Source organism: Dama dama, chromosome 19 (assembly GCF_033118175.1).
Source record: "Dama dama isolate Ldn47 chromosome 19, ASM3311817v1, whole genome shotgun sequence".
In the NCBI taxonomy this organism is placed as follows: Eukaryota; Metazoa; Chordata; class Mammalia; order Artiodactyla; family Cervidae; genus Dama; species Dama dama.
In genome coordinates, this window is record NC_083699.1 from 51878239 (window position 1) to 51901141 (window position 22903).

At 37.7% G+C, this 22903-nt stretch overlaps 1 protein-coding gene across 2 annotated transcripts; it reads left to right on the forward strand.

Annotated features, from left to right (window-relative positions):
- Window positions 1-667: 667 nt before the first annotated feature.
- Window positions 668-21542, forward strand: MIX23 (mitochondrial matrix import factor 23). 2 transcript variants are annotated; one of them, XM_061167022.1, is made up of 5 exons: window positions 668-819; window positions 10483-10608; window positions 13405-13551; window positions 17843-17902; window positions 21235-21542. In XM_061167022.1, exons 1-5 carry the CDS (start codon window positions 769-771, stop codon window positions 21283-21285), a joined length of 435 nt encoding a protein of 144 aa, XP_061023005.1. In that variant the 5' UTR covers window positions 668-768; the 3' UTR covers window positions 21286-21542. The 2 variants fall into 2 exon arrangements, with proteins under 2 accessions (XP_061023005.1, XP_061023006.1); XM_061167023.1 differs by having other exon boundaries at window positions 21309-21542.
- Window positions 21543-22903: the final 1361 nt, after the last annotated feature.

Consider the following 22903-nt stretch of genomic DNA (forward strand, 5'->3'; position numbering starts at 1 on the left):
AAACTACATAGCTGGGTTCTTAGTGACCAGTGGCCTTGGTCTCTTGTTGGCTTTGGGAGTATCAGGCCACCTGAGAAATTCACATGAAAGTGAAAGTTGCACAGCGGTGTTCGACTCTGTGAGCCCATGGACGGTAGCCCGCCAGGCTCCTCTGTCCTTGGAATTCTCCAGCCAAGAGTACTGGAATGGTTTCCCATTTCCTTCTCCATTTTCTTCTTCACATACGTGTTTCCTATTTTGTTTTCTATTTGCCTATTTTTATAAAACAACATTTTACTATTTCCACACCTGAACACCTTATTCACCTCTTACCCCATACTGCCAGAAGTGTCTTTTTTGACATTTCTTGCTGGACTCAAATTCTTAAAGAACAAAATCCCCTCTGCTTTAGGGACGGGATAGGAGAGTTAAGAAAAATCTTACTTCTACGTAAGAGTTCCTCCTCGAATCATCTGATCGGTGGGGCCATTAAACTGTCGCCCTTTTTGTAAGATAAGGGGATTGGAGCAAAACGATCCCTTCAAGTTCTGACATTCTTTTATCTATGCGCTGGGGCCAGTTCCAGGAGGACAGGTTAAACGCGTAAGAGTGAAAAGAAGGATAGCAGCGTTACGGGTTTCAGTGTGGGTGAGGATAAGCGGAAAAGACAAACCTTGAACTCAGCTTTCTTGCTGAGATTTCCCCCTCAATATTATTTGTTAGGCGGCGCCGCGGACACCTTTGCTCCGCGGTGATTGGCTCGGGGCGGGGACCTCGTGTTTGTCCAATATGGCGGCGCCCAGTGGCGGTGTGAACTGTGAGGAGTTCGCCGAGTTCCAGGTGATGGGGTTTTCCTCACGTGGCAGGCGTACCCCTCCTTTTGTCCCCGGACCCTGTTCCCTGCTCTGGCCTGGGAGGGATATGCGGACTAGTTGTGGCTGAAGCGAGCAGTTCAAGACTCCTTTTTCGAGCCATTGGAGGTCATGGGGGCGCGAGCTTGGCCTTAGGGAAAGAAGCTGCTGCGTTGGGGTCATGGTTCTCCCTGCTCCTCCCAGTCCTTGAGTAACTGCACCCAGAAACTCTCGTGGTTCTGCGGTGGCAAAGCCGAGCTCGGCCGGGTGGGTAGGGATTGTAACAACCTTCTAGCCATTCTTTGAACTCAGTTCTTAGCGTCTGTCATTCCCCTCCTACTTTAAGCTGAGCATTTGCAAGAAAGAAAAAAGTGAAGGAGAGCTTGTTTACTTGATAAAACAAAAAAACTTGTTTTACTATTTTGATGGGGTAGAACTTTTGGTGTCTTGGAGGGGCGATTAATTCTAGTACCTGCAATGGTGCTCTGCCTTCCTAACCATTAGAGAAAATACATTTAAGAAAAAGGTTGTATCTTTTATATATTAAAACACCAGAGGTCCAGGGCTAATTATTAACACACGAATTAAAGAACAAGGGGTCTAGATTTTTGACCAAGTTGCTATGAAAGTTCTATACTGTAGTCATAAATCTGCTGCTGTCTTGATAAACAGTTGAATTTAAGTCATGAAAAGGGTATTTTAAACTGGAGATATTGAAAAATCTGTTCATGTATCATTGACCTCTGTAGTAAGCTTTGTTCTTGGAGCCGTTTTTAGGGAGTGATGTTCTTGAAGGTAATCTCAACAGATTGAATTATTTGACAAACATCATTTGACCAAAGAAGTTTGTGTGGGGTCTTTCCACCATTATATACATCCTTTTCACCTTTCAAGCTGCACAGATTAGATCAGCACAACAGCAACAGACTTCAAATGTGATCAGAGTGCCCAAGAGATACAAATATTTGTAAAAATCTTAAATAAGATAGAAAAAAGACTTGGATTCTAACATATATGAAATGTTTAAGATTAACTGGCACATTTGTGGCCTTGGTCTTGTCATATTAGTCCTGTGATCTAACTTAATAAGCTCAAATAATTGAGCAATGCTAGCCTTCAAGTTTGTGAGAAAGAGCCCTGGTTAGGGAATTAAATGTTCCAGGTTCTAGTACTACTACTGCAATTAACAGCTTTGGGACCTTCAGCAAAAGGCTTAACCCCTTCCATAATTAACTTTTGAATCTGTAAAATAAGATAATGTTAAATAACATTTAAAATTGCTTTCACCTCTGTTTATTTGAATCTCTAAAACCAAATTTCTGAGGATCTCTTTGAGCTGTTGAAACATCCAACAGTGCTTGAAGAACACTTTGGATTTTCCTTTGGGCAGTCAGATAAGATGTTATAAGTGGGGCAGAAGCTTAACTGTCTTGGAGAACCATTTTATTCACAGAGATGATATAAATAATGTAATAAAATGAATCTCATTAATGAAACCTGGAGAAGTTTTTAGATTGTTTTTCTAGTACTTTTTCAAATGTGTGATTTATAATGAAGAATTTGTTGTTCAGTTGCTAAGTCGTATCCAACTCTTTGCAAATAATGGAGAATACCCTTGGTTAAAAGTCAGAAGATCCGGTTTTCCAGATCTGGCCTTGGCATATCATTTTACCTCATAGTGAATGAATATAAGAACATTTGCCACTATTGCTTCAGAGGCACAGAAATGTAAAAAATATATATTTTAAAATGTAAAAGTTTAGTATATCATTTAGGTTTTAATGGATTTTATAAAGTTGTAAACTGATAACTGGCATACTCACAAATTATGAATCAGTTTATATTTTAAGAACTATTAAACCATTACATTGTGTATGTAAATACCTTATATATGAAAAGCCCTGCACTGAATACTGTGGAAGAGAAACAGAAAGTCATGTATTTTTATTATGAAGATTTAGGTACTTTTTTCTCCCAGAATTTTGTTATGAAGATGTTTAAACACTGTAGAAAAATGGAAAGACTTTTACAGTGAATACTCATGTACCCAGTATCTGGATTCTACAGTGATTCACTGTATCTACTAAATCACATATCCGTCCCTGTATCTATCTATCAATCCACATTTTTTATTTTTTTTTGGATGTATTTCAAAGTAAGTTGCTAGTTCATCGCTATCCTCATATGACCTATTTGTGGTCACAAAGGGAGAGAGGTCTCTGGTGTCTTTTCTTTTACAATGACATCAGTTCTATGGGATTAGTGTCCCATGCTTTATGACCTCATTTAACTTTTTATTGCTTCCCTAAAGGCCCTGTTTCCATACAGCCAGATTGGGTTTTAGGGCTTCAACATATGAAATTGGGGGCAATTGGTGGTGGGGAGGGCATAGTTCAATCCATAACAGATATCTGCTAGGTACCAGGCAATTGGAGAAATTGAGTGAGTAAAATATAAAACGAGCTCAAGTCAGGTTATAAAACATGCAGAGGATATTTAGAATATGAGGACAGTGTTATAACAGTTCAGAGAGAACTAAGTCAAAGAGATGTTAATTGAGCTAGGTCTTTGGTGGACAGAACCAGAGTAATTATCAGTAGAAGAAACAGTAGATAGGCAGAAAGTTTTATGTGTTGCGGGGGAAATAGAAAATTGCTGGAATTCTGAATTTGCACAGGGGCACATTTGGATTGCACAAAAGATTGGAACCAGGTTATGAAAGGCCTTGAATGCCACTTGTGAGGTTCGGGAGTCAGTGAGTAGAGTTGGGGAGTTGATCAAAGAGATGCTTTCGGAAGATTCATTACTTCTGCCACAGTCTTTGTGCCCTGTCAGTTTTGCAGTTAACTTTGCTGTAGCTCCCTTATCTTCAGTCATTCTTTTCTCTATTAATTTCTCCTCATCAACCTAATCTCCATAAGGCTATGGCTTCATACTGTTATTAATATCTTCTAAATTTTAGAATCTGAACCATGCATCTAATTTCAGAATTGTATGACTAGATGTAAACTACTTAACATAGCATGGTGGTTGGTGGTGGTTTAGTCGCTGAGTTGTGTCTGACTCTTGCAACCCCGTAGACTGGAGCCCACCAGGTTCCTCTGCCCATGGGATTCTCCAGGCAAGGATACTGGAGTGAGTTGCCATTCTCTTCTCCAGGGGATCTTCCCGACCCAGGAAATGAACCCGGGTCTCCTGCATTGCAGGCAGATTCTTTACCAACTGAGCTATTCTTTAAAATCCACTCCCAAAGCAATTCTGCTTAGTTAAATCTCTTACCACTGCCCTTATTCGTACATGTTCTCTCTCCCCAACCCCTGCCACTTCCAATATACATTTGAACTTTGCTGTCTAGCCATATAGGCCTGCTTTTCCCTAACCACATGATGTTTTGTCATTTCTGTGCTTTTTTTCCCACTTGACACCCTGATATACCTTCTTCCTGACCCTATCTGAGACCCAGTGCATGTATTACCTGAGCAAAAGCAACTGAGCATTCCTAGGATATGTAAGTTTTCATATTTCTGATAGGAATATTAACTTACAAGATTAATTTTGAGTTGTTTGGTAATTAAATATAGACTGAATAGGCTATTTTCTAGTATCCATGATGGTTTCTTTTGCAACATGCCCAGCTCCTCTCTGGTCCCATGCCTTGGAGTGCAGAGGACCGCAGACAATTCTGGCAGTTGCAGGCAAGTCTGTATTTCTGGCTTGCGGGAAGCACACTGTGAACATTGTAAAGATGGAGTTTGAGGAACCACATCTTCTAAAAAGAGCCCCATGTGAATGGGATCTACTTCTGCGTACCTTCAGGCAAAGTGAGGAGAAGAAAGGTTAAATTCCAGATCATTCTATGGAGCACATTTTAATTTTACTGTCATGTAATAGACCTTTTTACCTCTCCCTATATACTTTGAAAGCTTCCTAAAATAATAAAAGGGATTACCTAAGAATTAACCTTAGGAATAGAGTGTCGTATAATTGTAATTGTAGGGACAACAGGAAGTTTTCTCTGTCCCTCCCTGCTGTTAGATATGCTAGTCCTTTGGTACTGAAGTTGCCTTCCAAGAGGGTGAAATGAATGAAAGATAATGCATGAAATACAATTCCAAGATAAGTGCGAGAATAATTTTAAACGGTCAGTCTAAAACTAGAGTTCATGGTATATCAATTTCTTGTTGTTTTGAGGAGGGTGAAAGGAGAAACTAGAGATACTACAAAGTTTGAAGAGTTATCTTTTTGCTGTGCTTTGACACTTAGAAGCTGATTTAGGGTTTCAGCTCCTATACAGAGAGAGCCACTGAACTGTGTATATTTCTGTATTATCTCTGTGGACTTGTGTTGCAGTTCATTGTATGATGTCTGCTCAAGGGTGTCTTCTTTATATTTTCTTGGTGAATTTGTGAGAAAGAAGGTACATCGTTGGAGCTAGTGTCAGTTAGGCAGTCAGTAATTCATTTTGAATGATACACATGGTTTAATGGCAGGATTTATGTGCCTGCATTAACCTTCATCTGCTCTCAGCCTGTGAGGTCTGCTCAAGCTTTTTTCTAGACCTTGGAGCTGCCTGAAGAGCCCTGGCACTTTTTGTAATAAAGAAATTGGTGCCTAGTGAGGTAGTTTATAGTTCTTTTCCTTTTCTTTTTGCAATTTTGAAACTCCTTCCTAAGTCTTACTCCCTTTCCCCTCCTTGAACTTTTCTAGTATCTTTTTTCCTAACTTAAAAATAGCTTACAATTCTCAGCAATTCCTGAACAAGTACACTATCAGTTTAGAGATTGTCATTATATCATCTTGAATTCAGTTCTGTCCAGTAGAATTTTCTGTGATGGTGGAAATTTGTCCTGTACAATATGGTTGCTGCTACTGCTACTAAGTCGCTTCAGTTGTGTCCGACTCTGTGTGACCCCATAGATGGCAGCCCACCAAGCTCCCCCGTCCCTGGGATTCTCCAGGCAAGAATACTGGAGTGGATTGCCATTTCCTTCTCCAGTGCATGAAAGTGAAAAGTGAAAGTGAAGTTGCTCATTCGTGTCTGACTCTTCGCGACCCCATGGACCACAGCCTACCAGGCTCCTCTGTCCATGGGATTTTCCAGGCAAGAATACTGGAGTGGGGTGCCATTGCCTTCTCTGTACAATATGGTAGCCACTAGCAATATGTGGCTCTTGAGCACTTCTTGAAATGTAGCTCATGCAACTAAAAAACTAAATTTTAAATTTAATTTTAACTAAAATAACCTCATATGGCTAGTGTCTACCATATTAAAAGCCAAGCACTCGATCCTATATTGATGATTCTTTAGCACACACAGAGAGGACTGATATTTTTGAAAATTCACATTTTAGTTTCCATTTGTAATACTTAAATTGTTTGATTCATTACCTAGTTAATGCTGATAAATTCACATTGTTATAAGGAACTTAATAGTATATCCAGGTTGTTTTATCAGAGGGAAAGTTGGCTGTATTGCTAATGATTGTACTCAAACCTGAAGTTCAAAGTAAATCATAATTCTGGGAAATGTGAAGATATATAATCTTTCACCTGCATTGCTATACCAATCTCCTAATTAACCTCTATGTATCTACTCTTGTTCCTGTCTAATCCATTTTCCACAGTTAATACTTTAACCTAAGTAGTCATTTCAGAATACAAATCCTATCACATAACTCCACTGTATTTAAACACTTCATTGGTTCTCTATTAGCTCTCAGGAAAAAGACTAACATCCAAAAGGTGACCTATAATGGTGGACCTCATTTTACATCATACTTTGTCTTACCCTCTATACTTAAGCCATGTTAACTGTTGAGTCCATTAGTAACACACTATTTAAATGACTCCTGTAAAGATGACCCATAATTTCCATCATGTTAAATCTTAGAAGTTAATTTCTGCCCACATCTTTATTTACTTCCAGTAACATTCAACAGGCTTCCCTGGTGGCTTAGATGGTAAAGAACCCACCTGCGGTGCAGGAAACCCGGGTTCCATCCTTGGGTCTGGAAGAGCCCTCGGAGAAGGGAATGGCTACCGAAGCCCAGTATTCTTGCCTGGAGAATCCTGTGAACAAAGGAGCCTGGTGGACTACAGTCCATGGGGTTGCAAAGAGTTGGACACAACTTCACAACACAGTTGACTGTTCCTGCCTTGAAACCTCTCTTCTGAGTTCTGTGACATCACAGTCTTTTTACTGTAGTTTTACTTTTTAAAATTTTATTTCTTTATTATTTTGTTGGTTGGGCTGGGTCTTCATTGCTGCACATGAGCTTTCTGCAGTTGTGGCAAGTGGGGGCTAGTCTCTAGTTTCAATGCATGGGCTTCTCATTGCCGTAACTTCTCTTGTTGCAGAGCACAGGCTGTAGGGGTGAGGGCTTCAGTAGTTGCAGCATGCAGGTCCAGTAGTTGTGGCTGGCAGGCTCCAGAGCGCGGGCGCAGTAGTTGGTGCAGGAGCTTAGTTTGCTCTGTGAGATCTTCCCAGACCAGGGATCGAATCCCTGTCTCCTGCCTTGGCAGGCAGGTTCCTATCTACTGTACCACCAGGGAAGTCCTCTCTGTAGTTTTAGATGCTGGAGTTCCTTCTTGATTGTTAACCCCATTTATCACCTATAGTCTCCCTCAGTGATCTCTTCCTGTTTCATGGTGTTAAAGAAGTTAATTTGGAGAATTCCCTGGCTGTCCAATGTTTAGGACTCCAGGCTCTCACTGCTGAGGGCCCAGGTTCACCAACCTCTTAATCAAACTATCTTTATCTCTTGCCTGGACCACCATAGTAGTCTGCTCAGTGTTTCCATTCTCAACTTAGCAGCTGAAGTTGTGTTTTGAAATACTGTTATATCATTCCCTTGCCTAAACCCCTGTTTCCTTTCCTTTAGAACAGAATCCTTAATTGTTTCTGTGGTCTCTATTGTCCTTCATTTTTCTCATCAACTCTGCTCTCACCTAATACCACTTTTTCACTTACTCGCTCCCAGACCACTTGCCTTCTTTTTGTTCTTCAGACATCCCCAAGTTTGTTCTTGCCTCTTAATTTTTGCCTTGTTCCCCAAAATGTCCTTTTAGTTGGCTTATTTGTGTCATTCAGATCTCAGGTCAAATGGTATGTCCTAGAGAGATCTGTCTTGATCTCCCTGTATAACGTATTAGCCCCTCAACCCCACTGTTCATCTCATTACTACAGTTTTCTTTTTTGCAGTACTTTTCTGCACTGAAAGGGTCTTATTTGTTGGGATACTCGTTTATTGTCTGTCTCCCCCATGAGAATTTTGCTCCATAAGAGCAAGGACCTTTTCTGTTTTACTCATCATTGTAGCCATAGTGTTTAGAATGGTGTCTAACATGTACTGCTGCTGCTGCTAGACATTAGTAAATATTTTTTTGAAGGAAGAGTGAGTTAATGAATGAACCCTGTGCTCTCTCTAATTGCTTCGTATGTTTGAAGAAGAAAGATTGCTGAGGACTCTCATCCAAGGAAAGCTTTATCTGGAAGGTATAAACTTTGGTCTCAGGATCAGTTTGATTTAGACAGGAGGAAAGAAGAGAGTTTAAAGGTTTTTTTGTTTTAATAGGCAAGTTGTGGGAGGTAAAGTTTACCAGGGAGGTCCCTGTCTACTACTTAACTACTTTTTGCCTCTCTAAATAGTGCTGCCACTGTTTGTTTGGAATTTGCCACTTACTGACATTATATATCCTCTACTGTGTATAAGACATTATTTAATGTGATGCTTGCTTAGTTAGTATGTTGAGATTATCCCCTAAGAATTCCAGATTACAGAGAATCTTGAGAGACCGTTGACCAAAATAGAAGGATACAAGAAGAGGTGATAAGATAGTAAAGTTAGTTTTAGACCTGACATTTGCCTGTTTTTATTAGTCTAAATTATGAGCCTTCTACAAGCTGTTTTACTTCAAAATTGGATTCTGGAAAAGGATATTAAACTACTAATTAAAGAATAACAGGCTGGTCAAATAAGTTGTGATACCCCCACTGAATGGAATATTTGTGTGTATTAAATATGTCTTCAAGGTAGCAAGGGCAAATGCTCATGGTATAATTTCATAAAGTAGAACTTTTAAATGTTATATAGTGCCACATTTTTATAAAAATATTTGCAGATATGTATAGAAAAAATGAAATAATGGTTAACAATGGATAATTCTATTTTCTTTAAATTTTTTTCTAATTTTCTAAAATTATGTAATTAATTCTTTAGTCATAATATAAGCTTATTTTAACAAATGGATGATACAGCAAAGGGAATATAGCCAATATTTTATAACTTTAAATTTAATAAAATCTATAAAAATACTGAATCAATACATTGTATTTTTAAAATTAGTGTAATATTGTTAAATCAACTATAATAAAAAATAAGTTGTCACAATTGTATGGTTAAATAATGTATAAAATTCATACTCATGCCAATTTTCAGATGAAAAGCTGTCATTTTTATTATGCCCAATAAATAAATAAATGGATGGAAGAAATGAAGAAGTAGATTTCAATCCTGGATTTAAGTTTGGCAAAGAAGTAGATTCATATATTGAAGGAGGTAGAGAATCAAGCAAAAATGGTTTAATACACATTAATATTAAATGTTAACTTGTTAGATGTTTTCAGTAAATAAGAGTCCTAGTATTATACACTTCTGTTTTCTTGATGATTTTCAGTGATTGTTTTGTGTGGCTGGGGTGAGGTGGGAGTGGATTAAAAGGGAAAGAAAAGGGTATATACTAGAAACTTTCTAGAGTTTATATTATCTGGAGTCAGGAGGTAGCTGATGCTCAGCCTTCTCTAGTGACAAGTGAGAAGTACCCTAATCAGAATGTGGGGTGAAGGGACTATACCGGGTTGGAGTACTCATTAGAGTCTTTCTTAGTCCCCTGCCCTTTTGATATTTTTATTTTGATGATTGTTTTTTGAGAGTTGGAGCCTCTTTTAGAGGGGAGAGATCCTTGGGAAATGTGAACCTGGGTAACTGAGAAAAGGTAAAGCTAATTTCTCCTTGTTCTATGAACAAAAAAGCCACAAAGACTTTTCTAGCAGTGTACTTTTTTTTGTTACAAAAGTAATATGTACTCATAGTAAAAAACTAAAAAACAAAAAGCCTAAACGCAGGGGGATGCCTAAGAGAGTATAGATTAATTTCTGCATGTTAATCACTGCTGATGGTTTCTCATATATCTTTCTAGAAGTTTTCTATCTAGCACCACATTTTAGAGAGATAGAGAATAGAGCAAGCAATTATGTTGGATTGTTTTGGACAAGTTGAAGTAATCAAGTTCAGTAGAATCCTTTTTGGCTGTATGCTAGAGATAGAAAGAACACACAGTTGTGTTTTGCACCATGTGCCAGCAAATGGGGTTTACAAATGAATAAAAAAAATCTTTACACTTAAGACAGTCACATTTGGGCCAAGGAAACAGAGTTGTGCCAAGTGTTAGAATTACTATTACATAACCTACCTATCAGTCTTTATTAATAAAGATTTTTCTATGGTTATACTGTATATAGCATGGTTTCCCCACTCCTAATATACAGTGTTGTAACATATCCAAGAGCTTTAATTATTTATTTCTACTTACCTGGTCTTATCACTTAACTTTCCATTCAAATTATTATTCTTTTATTTTAAATATTATATAGGAATTACTCAAGGTGATGAGGACGATTGATGACAGAATAGTACATGAATTAAACACTACGGTTCCAACAGCTTCCTTTGCAGGGAAAATTGATGCCAGCCAAACCTGTAAACAACTTTATGAGTCAGTAAGTGTATCTTTTGAGTCTTTTGTGCTTCCTTTATGTCTTTCTTTGCAGGCAAAATAAGAAATCAATTGACATATAATTAAACTGTGGAAAAAAAATGGAATCTTCACGTTTTCTTGCCCACACCTGAAGGTGTGTAAAAGTTTTGATCCAGTTTCTACAAACTAAAGAAAATGTGTGATCTTAAGCAATAGTCTGGGAAGATATGGTTCTAAGAAATGGGGAGATATGGTTCTAAGAAATGAAAACAGTCTCCCCTTGTGGGCAGACTCTAACTTAAGGAAATCTTATACATCAAAGAAAACAGGAGAGAATGAAACAGTCAAGTAAAACAGTGAGGTAAAAGTGGGGTCTTTGAATGAATCAGTGTTGAAAAAGCTAGACAGCTGAAATAAGGAAGAATTAAAACCCTTCGCACTTTCTGTATCCTCTTTCTTCCCTTACTCATCAGGAAGGGGAAAAGAAACATTTGGCAGGAGAGAAGGAAAAGCCACAGGTAAATTGTCCTACCAAGGGTACACGTTCAATCCCTGGTCAGGGAACAAAGATCTGGCAAGCTGTGCAGCCTGAAAAAAAAAAAGATGAAAAGATGAAAATTTTAGACCGAAAGAAGTTCTCAAAGCTGTGGTAAAATAAAATAAAACTGGGAAGTTCTAGGTATACCCACTTTAGACTCATTTTGAATCATTCTCCTGCCCTACCCCAAATGTCTTAATTTCAAAATTGCTTTCCCCAAATCAAAGGAAGTATGGTTATGATATGGTTATCCTTCAGGATTTTTCTCCTCTAACCACAGTTTTACCATACTGAGTTTCTTAATTAATATCTCAATTCCTTTGATAAACACTTTATGTATCAGAAATAATTCTCATGTGACCAAATCCTCAAACATCTGATACTGATGAGCCAATAAACCTGGTTTTGTGTTATTTTTTCCTCTGGTAGGCTTATGTCACACCAACTATTACTCTTATCAGGTGTCCTCATTTCTTCAACTTACGTGTATAGAAGTCCATGCATGTTCCTCTTGCATATGCTCTTAGGTTTGAATCTTATTGAAGGATGATCTTGAAAATATAATTGAATATGCTGAGTAAAAGATGATATACCCAGTCATTCCTGTTTACATGGTTGTGGGTTCACAGAGGGTCTAATATGAAGGATAAGTAAGCAGGTGAGGGTAGGAGCATAGTCAGCATCCAGAAATGTATCCACAGGGAAGGTGCCAAGTTAAGGAGGGGAACAGTGGAGGAAAGCCCAACTGAGGAAGGAGACTGGTGAGAGACCAAAAGAGAATTACTGAATATTTAACAAAATGTATACAACTTGAATTTGATTTTAAGATGTAGACAGAAAAATGAGAGTATTGTGTTAAAGTTCTAGTTGATGCTAATGCTGTTTGATCAGTTGCTGGCGGAGTTAGACAAACTATCAAAGTAATTAACTAGCATTTAGCATCTGAGTAATATATTGAGTCATGCTGCCTCTAAATTTTAGAGGTGGAAAGGGGTATTAGCAATTATTTACTCATAATTCATAATTTTACAAAAGAGGGAACTGAAACCTGGGAATGCTAATTATTTAGCCAGTCTCACACAACCTCAGGGAGAGTTTCTTAACTCTGACGGTATTCTGTCTGGGGGAGAATAGTTCTGTACCCTCAATGCCTCTTTTAATTTTCTGTAATTATACCTGAAGGAGTTAATAAGTAACAGATGTAGCATACCAGCTAGTAAATATGGGCCTTGAGACTGTCCTTGCAAATCCTAAATGTTACAATGAAAAGAATTAGCATATTAGAGAAATTTACTATAGTTGGGATTAATGTCTATTTGGCAATTCCTTTTACATGAGTACAACTTATAAGTAATGTACTTTTAGTATTACTCTCTAGAAATATAAAGATTTATTCTTTCCTGATATCTATTAGACCAGTAGTTCTTAATCACAGGGTTCCAATATAATCATTTAAGAGATCTATTTCAAATAACTTAGGAAGACTGCTTATAGAATAGTTGTCAGTCCCATATTTTATGTATTTAAGATATATATAATGGTTAGGTTATTTCTATTACAACTGTCAATAGCATAGCATTAAGGTATTCTCCCTTTGGACTGAAAAAGGAATGATATAACATGATTACATGGAGCAAGCCAGCATTTAAATTTTAGTTGGAGGTGAACCACTGTTAGCACAATTGATGGAATCAATAATCTCTACTTCATTTACAGTTTTTCCTGGTTGATACTTTAAAAATCCTGAAAAGAGTTCTGTCTGACATAGGTAAATGTAGCATTCTTTTGTTTTTCTTTATTGTAACTAAAGACTTTTCTACATCACTTACTTCATAACTTTTTGCACTTGTTGACAACATGAGGCTGGGGAAAAAAAATGAAAGGACAAAAAGAAAGAGCAGCAATAGTACGTGGCTTAGAAAGTGTGTGTGAGTAGGTATAAGGTAGATAAACACACAGATGCAATAATGGGAGAGAAAGGGGTTCAGAGAGAAGGAGACTGAGATGAGAAGCCCAGCAGGAGGAGTGTGGGAAGAGAAGCAAGGAGGCCTGGGAGCGTAGTGAGGAAGAGGACAACCCAGCCTCTCACTTCCACCCTCACAGCTCCCACCTTTGATCTAGCTCATTCAGCACAAACTTCTCTTCCATAGACTCAATTTTTAAAAATTGTTTTAGAAAGTCTTACATTTCTGTAGTCTAAAATTAAAAAATACTGAAATGTGACAAATTGGTGTGATTTTATCATAGTTTTTTTCCCTGTTTCTTTCTTTGTTCTTTTAGTTGATGGAGGCCCATGCCAGTAGGGACAGAGTCATAAAAAACTGTATAGCTCAGACCTCATCAGTAGTAAAACAGCTCCGAGAAGAGAGAGAAAAGAATTTGGATGATTTAACGTTATTAAAGCAACTTAGAAAAGAACAGACAAAGGTAAGTTGAATAAGGTTACATTCCTAAGGCAAGGTTTCCAAACTTAGCCTTCAAAATAAAAGCAGTTTTTAACGTGTCCAGAGTAAGATATGCTTATTACTTAAAATGACCAGGAGATTAGTACTTCATTCTTAATGGGTTTTATTTTATTGCACTTCAGTGTTAATTGGTTAATTAATGTGCATTTCATGATTGTATGTAATGTAGCAGCTTAAGCTAAAAAAGCATGTAATCATGTTATTTCCATTCACTTATATATTCTACAGTTAAAGATATAAAGATTAATACAGATCAACACCATGTTAAAATATCTGTAGAAATCACATCTGAGTCTTGAATTGAGAAGAAACATTTTTAAAATGTATTTACAGTTTAAAAATATTTACCTCTGGTTTCATCTGTAGAAACCTGCTAAATGTAATATAGATGTTTAACTTCAGGATATTATCCTCTTCAGCCATAAAAATATAGTACAGTACAGCAGGTACCCTAGAGCCTCCTTACGTTTATTTCTTTGCTATGGAAAAGATGGTATGGGTCTTTGACTCTTTTTAGACTCTCCTTTGTTTCTATTTCATCTCCCATCCCTGCCATTTTCCCTTTTAGGAAAACAACAAACGTCCACTGAATGATATGTCAGAGGAAGCCTTATTTTCTAAAGTCAGCTATAATGTAGATCAGTGTGGACTTCAGGGTAGAGTTAATGAGGCAGAGCTATTTCTTTATAGCCCTTAAATGTGGCATGTCAAGAAAACAGTGGAAATGTATACCATGTTTTATTTTCTGGACTGCATTACTGTCTTTTGGTGAGGGAATAGCTCAAGGGGTCACTTTTTATTCTGATACAATTTCGAACTCAGAAAAGTTGCACAAATAGTACAGGGAACTCCCATGTACCCTTTACCTATATTCACCTTTTGTTTACATTTTGCTCCACCTGCTTTACAATTCATTCTCTCCACCCTTTTTACCCTTTCCTCCTTCCCTCACTTTTTCCCTGTCTTCCTCCTCCTGCCTCCATACACATTTTTTTTTTCTTACCATTTTGAGAATATACTGGGCACATTATACTCTTTTACCCCTACGTATGTTGGTTATTCCCTAAGAACAGGGGCTTTCTCTTACATGCTGTTGCTGCTGCTTAGTCCTTCAGTCATATCCCAACTCTGTGACCCCATGGACTGTAGTCTGCCAGGCTTCTCTGTCCATGGAATTCTCCAGGCAAGAATACTAGAGTGGGTTGCCATGCCCTCCTCCAGGGGGTCTTCCCAATCTATAGATCAAACCTGGGTCTCCTGCACTGCAGGCAGATTCTTTACCACTGAGCCACCAGAGAAGCCCTTCTCTTAACATGACCACTGTATAATTACCAAGATCCTGTCTGCATTTTAAGATGGCATAATAAGTGACTTACTGGTCCTTGCATGTCGGGTAACTGAAAATCCAGTGTGAGATAGAATCATGTTTTCATACTGAACAAGTTGTGAAGTTTGCTCTTTGTTTAGTGGATGTAGCCAAATTTTGCAAAGGGGACCTTGCTGTCTCTCTCAAGTCTTGTCTTTTGCTGCACACAGGTGAGTGTGTGCACTTTCTTAGCCATCCTGCTGATGCAGTGTGTCTCACTGGGTACAGAATTCGTCCACTATCTTTACTGTGCCCTTTGTTCATGATGACTGCTTCAGCCCTGTGTTTCACACCTGTTCATTCATTAGTCAGCAGTGGGTTCTTCAGTGAACTTGGGCTGTAAAGGTCATCTTAGGAGGTGTTTTGGAAACCAGCCAGTGAGTTATGAAAGGTAGTTTTCTAGCCTGTGACATTGCCTGGGACTATAGTAGAAGGTAACCGTGGGTAGTACTTAAGCAAATAAGGAAGCTTGAATTTTTTCTTCAAGTTTGCTATGAAGGTTATGGAATTAGAAAGAGGCAGCTCTTAAAGATGTTCCAGCTCTACCTCATCATATTCTATATGTGGACACAGACTCAGAGATACTGACCTCCCCAAAGTCACAAACTAGTAAGTAGTGGGACTGGACTTGAATCCATCTCTTCCGACTCTGAATTCAGTCAGTGTTTTTGTTGTGACTAATAGTCAAATAGTTTATTTGCATACGATGCCAATCTGAAAGTTCCCAGTTCTTCACCCTAACCCTTACCTCAAAAAAGCCTTGCTGGAACTATATATCTGCTGTCACCTGTTCATAGCCTTTGAGAGGAATTTTACCTGTGTAAGACCCAGAGTCTCAAAAATAACTGTCTCAAAGGTAGCATTTTGTTGGTGCCACTGAAATTGTAATAGAAGCTGGCTGTAATGTCTGCCATGTTCAAGAATAGAAGAAACATTGATTAAAAAGGCAGATAGCTCTGAGGAAATCCATCTGCCACTTGAAGGTTTTGTAATCTTGTAAATTAATCTGAAACTTCTGAATTTCAGTTTGTAAAATGGAGTTGATACTTAATATCTTTTATTTTATTTTGGGGGGTAAGGATTAAATTGTATAATATATGTAAGAGGTAGCATATTGACTGATATAAAGTAGCAGATTCTTTCCTCTTTGAATCTCTGGGACTCCATATTCGTTGCATTAATTCTTTCTATGATATCCACCCAACCAGTGGTTCCTCCCTTTTGTTTAACCAGTCTTAAGAGAATTGAGGGGATGTACAGTCTTATGTGTCAGTGCATTCTCTTTTTGGACAGCTGTAATTATTCAGATATTTTCTTATTGTGAGAATCTGTCTCCTTGTAACATGTAATTACTGATCCTTAATCATCCCTCTGGATAAGTTTAAACCCATTTCTACAGGACACTCGTTTAAATATTTGAGAGCAATTATAAACACTGTCTTAGTGGCCTGTTGTAACACTGTTCTTTGAAGTTGTTACTTCTTTGGCAGAAAATCCAGGCTTTGACAGAGCAGTGAAGCTTTAATGAGTTCTGTGTCTATATAGCTGATTAAAATCTGAAACTGAGGTTCTCTTTAAGCAGGTGGGCTTCCTCAGGCTTGTTACTGCTCTGCAGCACAGCAGACACGCTGTCCTTCCTTGGTCATGGTTTAATTGTATATTCTGGTGCATACTTCTAACACCAGGTTTTGAGTCTAAGGTAGTTTACAAGGAGCGTTGAATCAGTACACATATAGTCTTATTAGTGTTAGATGCACATTTCTCAAACCTCCTGTCTGAGCTGTACTCCTAATTTATGGTTAGGTGCTTTGGTCTGGGTCCCCACCTCTTTGTTGCCCTAATCCTGTCTAATTCTCTGGCATTTTTTCCCCTAAATCTCCTGGCCTGAGGACATCATCCTGCTGTTATCTTCTTGGCTGCCTCAACCTGTAGTTCGTACTTTTTTTCTGCTAATTTTCCTGTTTTCTGCTAATTTTCCTGAATACTTCAAGGTTCTCTTCTTGGAACTAGTTAGCTTCCTTCCTGTCAAGTCTCTCTGAGCAGAGGCGACTAGGAGTATGATGGGTCCTGCCATCTGGACCTGGCAGTGGGATTGGCTATGTTTCTGATGGAGTTATTAGGTTGGCAATTAAAAAGAAAGTTAAAAAGACTTTTTAGCATTTTAGCCTCAGACCTCTGGCCGTATGGTTAAGGTATGGAAAATTCATCCCTTTCTCAGTTACTTGAGCCTTTTATATCCCCTTTCTCTGTTTTTCTTCCTGTTTCTTTTTTCTTTTATTCAAATCAGGTTGCCACCTCCTTGTCCTTTTTTTGTTTTGTTTCTCTGTGCTATCTTTGCAAATCTATGTTGTAGATCAATAAGTCAAACTGGAATTACTGAGTTAAAGGACATGGGAATTTACATTTTTGCTAAGTCTTACCAAATTGCTCTCTGTAGAAGTTACAATAATTTGTACTCCTACAAAAAAATATATGTGAGTGTATCTTTCCCCATACCCTAATAGTAGATTTTATAGGAATTATCAGATTTCTTCTTTAAAAAAATTTTTTGGTCATGTTATGACTTAATTTGCATTTCTTTTTGCATAAGTAAGACTGTACTTTTAAAAATAGGTTTATTGGCCATTTGTTTTTCTTCTGTGAACTACCTGAGCTTTTGAGTTTTTTTTAAAGCTGTCAATAATATGCAGCAATGCTTGAGAACTGTGGCTTTATAAGATTTAACAATTGGTTAAATACAAGAATATCAAAGAAGGTTTTGAAATCTAGCCTAAGTATTGACAAAAAATGCAGGAGCAGCAGCTAGTTTTGTTAGGAAAATATTATAGAGTTTGGTTTTAGTTCTTTAAATTTTCATAACTTCATTTTTGTTTTCCTTTTCTTGCAGTTGAAATGGATGCAGTCAGAACTGAATGTTGAAGAAGTGGTAAATGACAGGAGCTGGAAGGTATAAAATGATGTTGATTCTTGGAGGGAACTAGGAGGGGAAACAGAACTAGCAAAGGAAACAAACCAAGGGAGGAGGGAGTAAAGAGTGCCTTGGGCACTTAAGAATAAAGGTCCTTCATTTACAAGCAATTGAAGGTTTTAACTTTTTAGAGGGATGGGAGTTGCAGTTAGAATTCAAATAGAGCCATCTTATTAAAAAAAAAGTAGCCTTTCAGTCTAATGGTATAATTGTATGGTTGTCATGGTAACAGAATTGGAGCCATTCTATATGATTCCTACTATTAATTATGGGCTATTTGATATTTAGAGTTATTAGTTCTTAACTCAGAGCCTTCAGCCAGGTTATTTAAGTTAGCCTTTCTGTGATTAGTTATTTGCATAAATTTTCATGTCATTAACTACCCTTCACAGTTGCTTGTTTTCTAACATATCTGATCATGAAACTTTTTTTGTGTATAGTGTCACTGGTATCTGGTAATAGGGCTTTTTATGGCTCCTAGATTCATTCACATGCTCCTTATTACCACCTGCTGTTGCTGCTTAGTTGCTTCACTCTGTGTGATCCCATGGACTATAGCCCGCCAGGCTCCTCTGTCAGTGGGATTCTCCAGGCAAGAATACTGAAGTGGGTGCCATGCCCTCCTCCAGGGGATCTTCCCAACCCAGGGATCGAACTCGGGCCACCTGCATTGCAGGCAGATTCTTTACCACTGATCTACCAGGGAAGCCCTATTACCGCCTACATGATTCTAATTAGGAATTAAACTGGGGGACCAGGATCCTAGGACTTTAAATGTAGTTAAAAAACACAAAATTCTGACTTTTTAGTTTTCTGGAAAAGTATTTTTACATGTCCTCTCTAAAACTTCAAAGATTTCCAAAGGGCAAAACCTATTAAATCTGAAAAAATGAACTGAAAATTGTTTTATCCTTTGAAATTAACTGATGGAATTGGGCTGAATCCAGACGGAGGTCAACAGAACCAAAAACTAGAGTGTACCAACTTGCAGAACTCTGGATAAACTGCAAAATGCAAATTGACTTTCTTTCCTTTATCACATTTATCTATCCTATACTTTTTGCTAAAATTTCGTATTTCTGCCCTTTCTACCTATGTGATAAGATGTTTGCTCCTTGAAAGATTTTGGCAAAATTTGTCCATTTCTATGCTCTGGAGAGATAATATTTACTCTTGGGATGGGATGAGGGTGGGTACAATGAAATCTGGTTTGGAAAACCCAGTGCAGGGATTGATATATGTAAAATGTAGTAGGAAAGGTAAAGCATTTTTGGATTTGGTATTACTTTAAAAGAAAATATGCTCCATCCACTCTACATAAAATGAGGCTATTTGTTTTCAAGGGAAGAAATTGTAGCCATGGTGCAATAGGCCAGCAAAAATGGTTAAGAAGTTATTTAGGAAAAGGATTTGGAGAGGCTCAACCAGGTTGTGTATATCATCCCAACCAGTGTGTCAAAACCACTAATCTGAAGCCTCCTCTGGTCCGAGCATTGGGAACTCCAGGGATATGTCAGACCCAGGAGCTGTAAGACAAAAAGGCCAGAAAGAGTCTATATAATTTCTTCATGTTCTAATTGTGAGACACATATGCCAAAGAGCATGTAACATGTTGAATGTAAAGAATATTAGTAAAATGAACATGTATCTACTGCCCAGTTTAAGAAATTGAATACCAGTAGCCTACGTAGATTTTTCTTTTATTTTTATGCTAGTCCATTTTAGCCAACATGGGTTGGTTTCTTTGGTGGATTTTTTGGTTTGTTTTTTTACCTAAAAATGGTTTGTTCCTTACATCAGTGAAGTATGAGAGTAAATTCTGAGAAAAAATGTTTTAGATTTTTATAATTTTTTAAATTGGATACAAAATTCTCTAGACACATGATTATTTTTTTAAAAAATATTAAAAGATATACAATAAAAATTATACTCTCATGCCTCTCTAATTTTTACCACCTCCTTTCCCTTTCCTCTGAAAGGATGTATATGCTTTCAGATATTTTTAACTTTAAAATTTTGTTTGTATGTGTACACACATATACATATATTTTCTTCTTTATCAGACAGGTGGAAGTGTATTTTTCTTAATATATCTTGGAGATCTTTTCAAATTAGGATGTAAAGAGCTTTCTTATTCTTTTTTTATGCTTGTTTTATATTCCATCAAATGGCTGTACCAAAATTTTTATTTAACACAGTCCACATAACAAGTAATCTTAGAATGTTTTTAACATTTGTATTTGTTTAGTTTTTAGGAAGCAAGGTAAATAAAACAAAACATTACATAAATTTGTACAATTTAGCAAAAGACTGGGCTCCCTTCGTAGACTGGACTTCCCTACCTGCATGGTAGAACCATCTGGCACTCATTTAGAAAAGCATGACAGATATCTAAATAAAATCTACATTATAGAAGAATTTTTAAACAATTTTATCTTAAAGTTAATTTAGATATTTTGTCAAACTGTCTAAAATATGTCATATGGAATTAAAATATTTGTGAGTTACTAAGTAAGCTAACTTGTGATGATTTTTGTCCTTGAATAATTTAAATTTTATTAAAATAATGAAAATTATATTATAAATGAATATCAAGGCATTCTGTGCTCTTTAGTTCAGTTCAGCCTCTCAGTCGTATCCAACTCTTTGCGACCCCATGGACTGCAGCACGCCAGGCTTCCCTGTCCATCACCAACTCCCAGAGTTTACTCAAACTCATGTCCATCAAGTCAGTGATGCTATCCAACCATCTCATGCTGTCATTCTCTTCTTCCACCTTCAATCTTTCCCAGCATCAGGGTCTTTTCTAGACTAGGCACTGTGCTCTTAGTGCCTAGTAAGTCAGTTTGAATTGGTGAGGACACACCTCTGTTTCCTAAACCTGCTGACTTGGGGCAAAGAAGATTATGAAGTGAAGTGAAAGTCACTCAATCGTGTCTGACTCTTTGTGACCCCATGAACTATACGGTCCATGGACTTCTCCAGGCCCGAATACTGGAGTGGGTAGCCTTTCCCTTCTCCAGGGGGATCTTCCCAACCCAGGGATCGAACCCAGGTCTCCTGCATTACAGGTGGATTCTTTATCAGCTGAGCCACAAGAGAAGCCCAAGAATATTGGAGTGGGTAGCCTATCCCTTCTTCAGTGGATCTTCCCCACCCAGGAATTGAACTGGGGTCTGCTGCATTGCAGGCAGATTCTTTACCATCTGAACTATTAGGGAAGCCCCAGAGAAGGTTATATTCACCCAAAATTTCAGGTCTAATTTATATAGGATGACTCAGTGACCTTTGTTTCTGTTCACATGTCTTAGGTGTTTAATGAACGCTGCCGAATTCACTTCAAGCCTCCAAAGAATGAATAAAAAGATACTTTTTTTTTTTTAAGATGGACTAGGTCATCTCATAAAGAGTCAAGCATGACAGACATCAACATGGTGGGCTTCCCAGGAAGATTTCTGAGCCAACAGTCCAAGACCTTTTGTTGATTTCAGCCCCACTTAGCCAAGACCTCACATATAAATAATTCTGATAATTATGGAGAAATCAACTGCTATTTTATACTGATTCTGTAAAAAAAAAAAAAATGTTTTGTAACTATTAAAATAATTTTCTGACTCAGTGTACATAATTATTTGATTGTTTTCCCAGTTGAGACAGTAAGTTCTTGTAAGAGTATTTGAATACAAATTCAGTACGTAATTTGATTTATATTGTATCTTTTTGAATTTTACAAATTTATTGACATCAGTGTAGACCTTTTTGGTCATTGATGGTTTTATCTCTTATTTATCTCTAAGTTTATTGCTCGTAAGTTAAAGGGCAGTAATATGGCCTGGATAGTGTTCAAGGAAACTCTCTTAGTACCTTATTTTTATATGCAAAAACTATTGTTGGGTGGAAATATTTTCCTGGATAATGTTTCTGTGGACAGTGAAAAGGAAAACAAAGGAAATCAAATTCAGAAAATGGAAAAGTAGAAGACGGCTTACATGATGGACTTCTAGTACAGGATGATTGTATTCATTTTTTGTTGCTGTTTAACAAATTTAACAGCTTAAAATCACTTCTGTTTGTTATCTTACAGCTCTGTAGGTCAGAAGGCTAGGAAAGCTTGGCTGAGTTCCCTGCCTGGGGTCTCACAGGCTGCAATCAGTTTGTGACTGGGCTCTTGTCTGGAGTCTCCAGGGGAAGAACCTGCATCCAGGCTCATTCAGTTGGTAGAATTCAGATCCTTTCAGTTCTAAGACTGAAGTTCCTGATACCTTGCTGGTTCTCATCAGCCACTCTGAGCTTCTAAAAGCCACCCACATTTCCTGAGGAGGCTAAGGTCTCCTCCCTTTTCAAGCTAGCAATGGTGCATTGAACCCTCATTCTTGGGATCTGACTTCCTTTTCTGCTATAAGCCAAACAAACTGCTTTTAAAGAGTGCGTATTAGTTTTACCATAATAATTTTCCTTTGTTTTAACTTTAAGTCAACTGATTACAACTTTAGTTATATCTGCAAATCCCTTTTTCTGGGTAATGTAACATCACAGATGTAGTGTCTCATATTCACAGTCTGAGGAATTAGAGTGGGGCATCTTGGAGAGCCATTCTAGAAGCCTGCCTACCACAGTTTAAACGCAAGCCTCCTGGCTCTGACACAGTTGGATCAACGCTCCCAGAAGGGTTGTGGATAGGCTTGTGTGTTCAGTATGTTGACTGTCAGGTTGTGCACTAGAGCATTTTGAGCATTTACCATGGATCAGATACTGTTGTAGTTGAGAATATTGATAAACAAGGCCTACTTTTTTTTTTTAACAAGACGTACTTTTGTGAAGATTATATTATAGTCTTTCAACAAGAAAAAAAAATGCCTTGTGCCAGCAATGAAAAAGATTTTCTATAGGACTTGCCTGTTATTGAATGGTACATGACAGAAAAAGTGAAAAAAGTGAAAGTCACTCAGTTGTGTCTGACTCTTTGCAACCCCATGGACT

What these genes read in the sequence shown, in the direction of transcription:
- MIX23 (XM_061167022.1), top strand. Translation starts at nt 769, where the DNA reads ATGGCGGCGCCCAGTGGCGGTGTGAACTGTGAGGAGTTCGCCGAGTTC. An exon ending in GTAAACAACTTTATGAGTCA is followed by an intron (nt 10,609 to 13,404) that starts GTAAGTGTATCT and finishes TTGTTCTTTTAG; the next exon opens with TTGATGGAGGCCCATGCCAG. An exon ending in TAAATGACAGGAGCTGGAAG is followed by an intron (nt 17,903 to 21,234) that starts GTATAAAATGAT and finishes CACATGTCTTAG; the next exon opens with GTGTTTAATGAACGCTGCCG.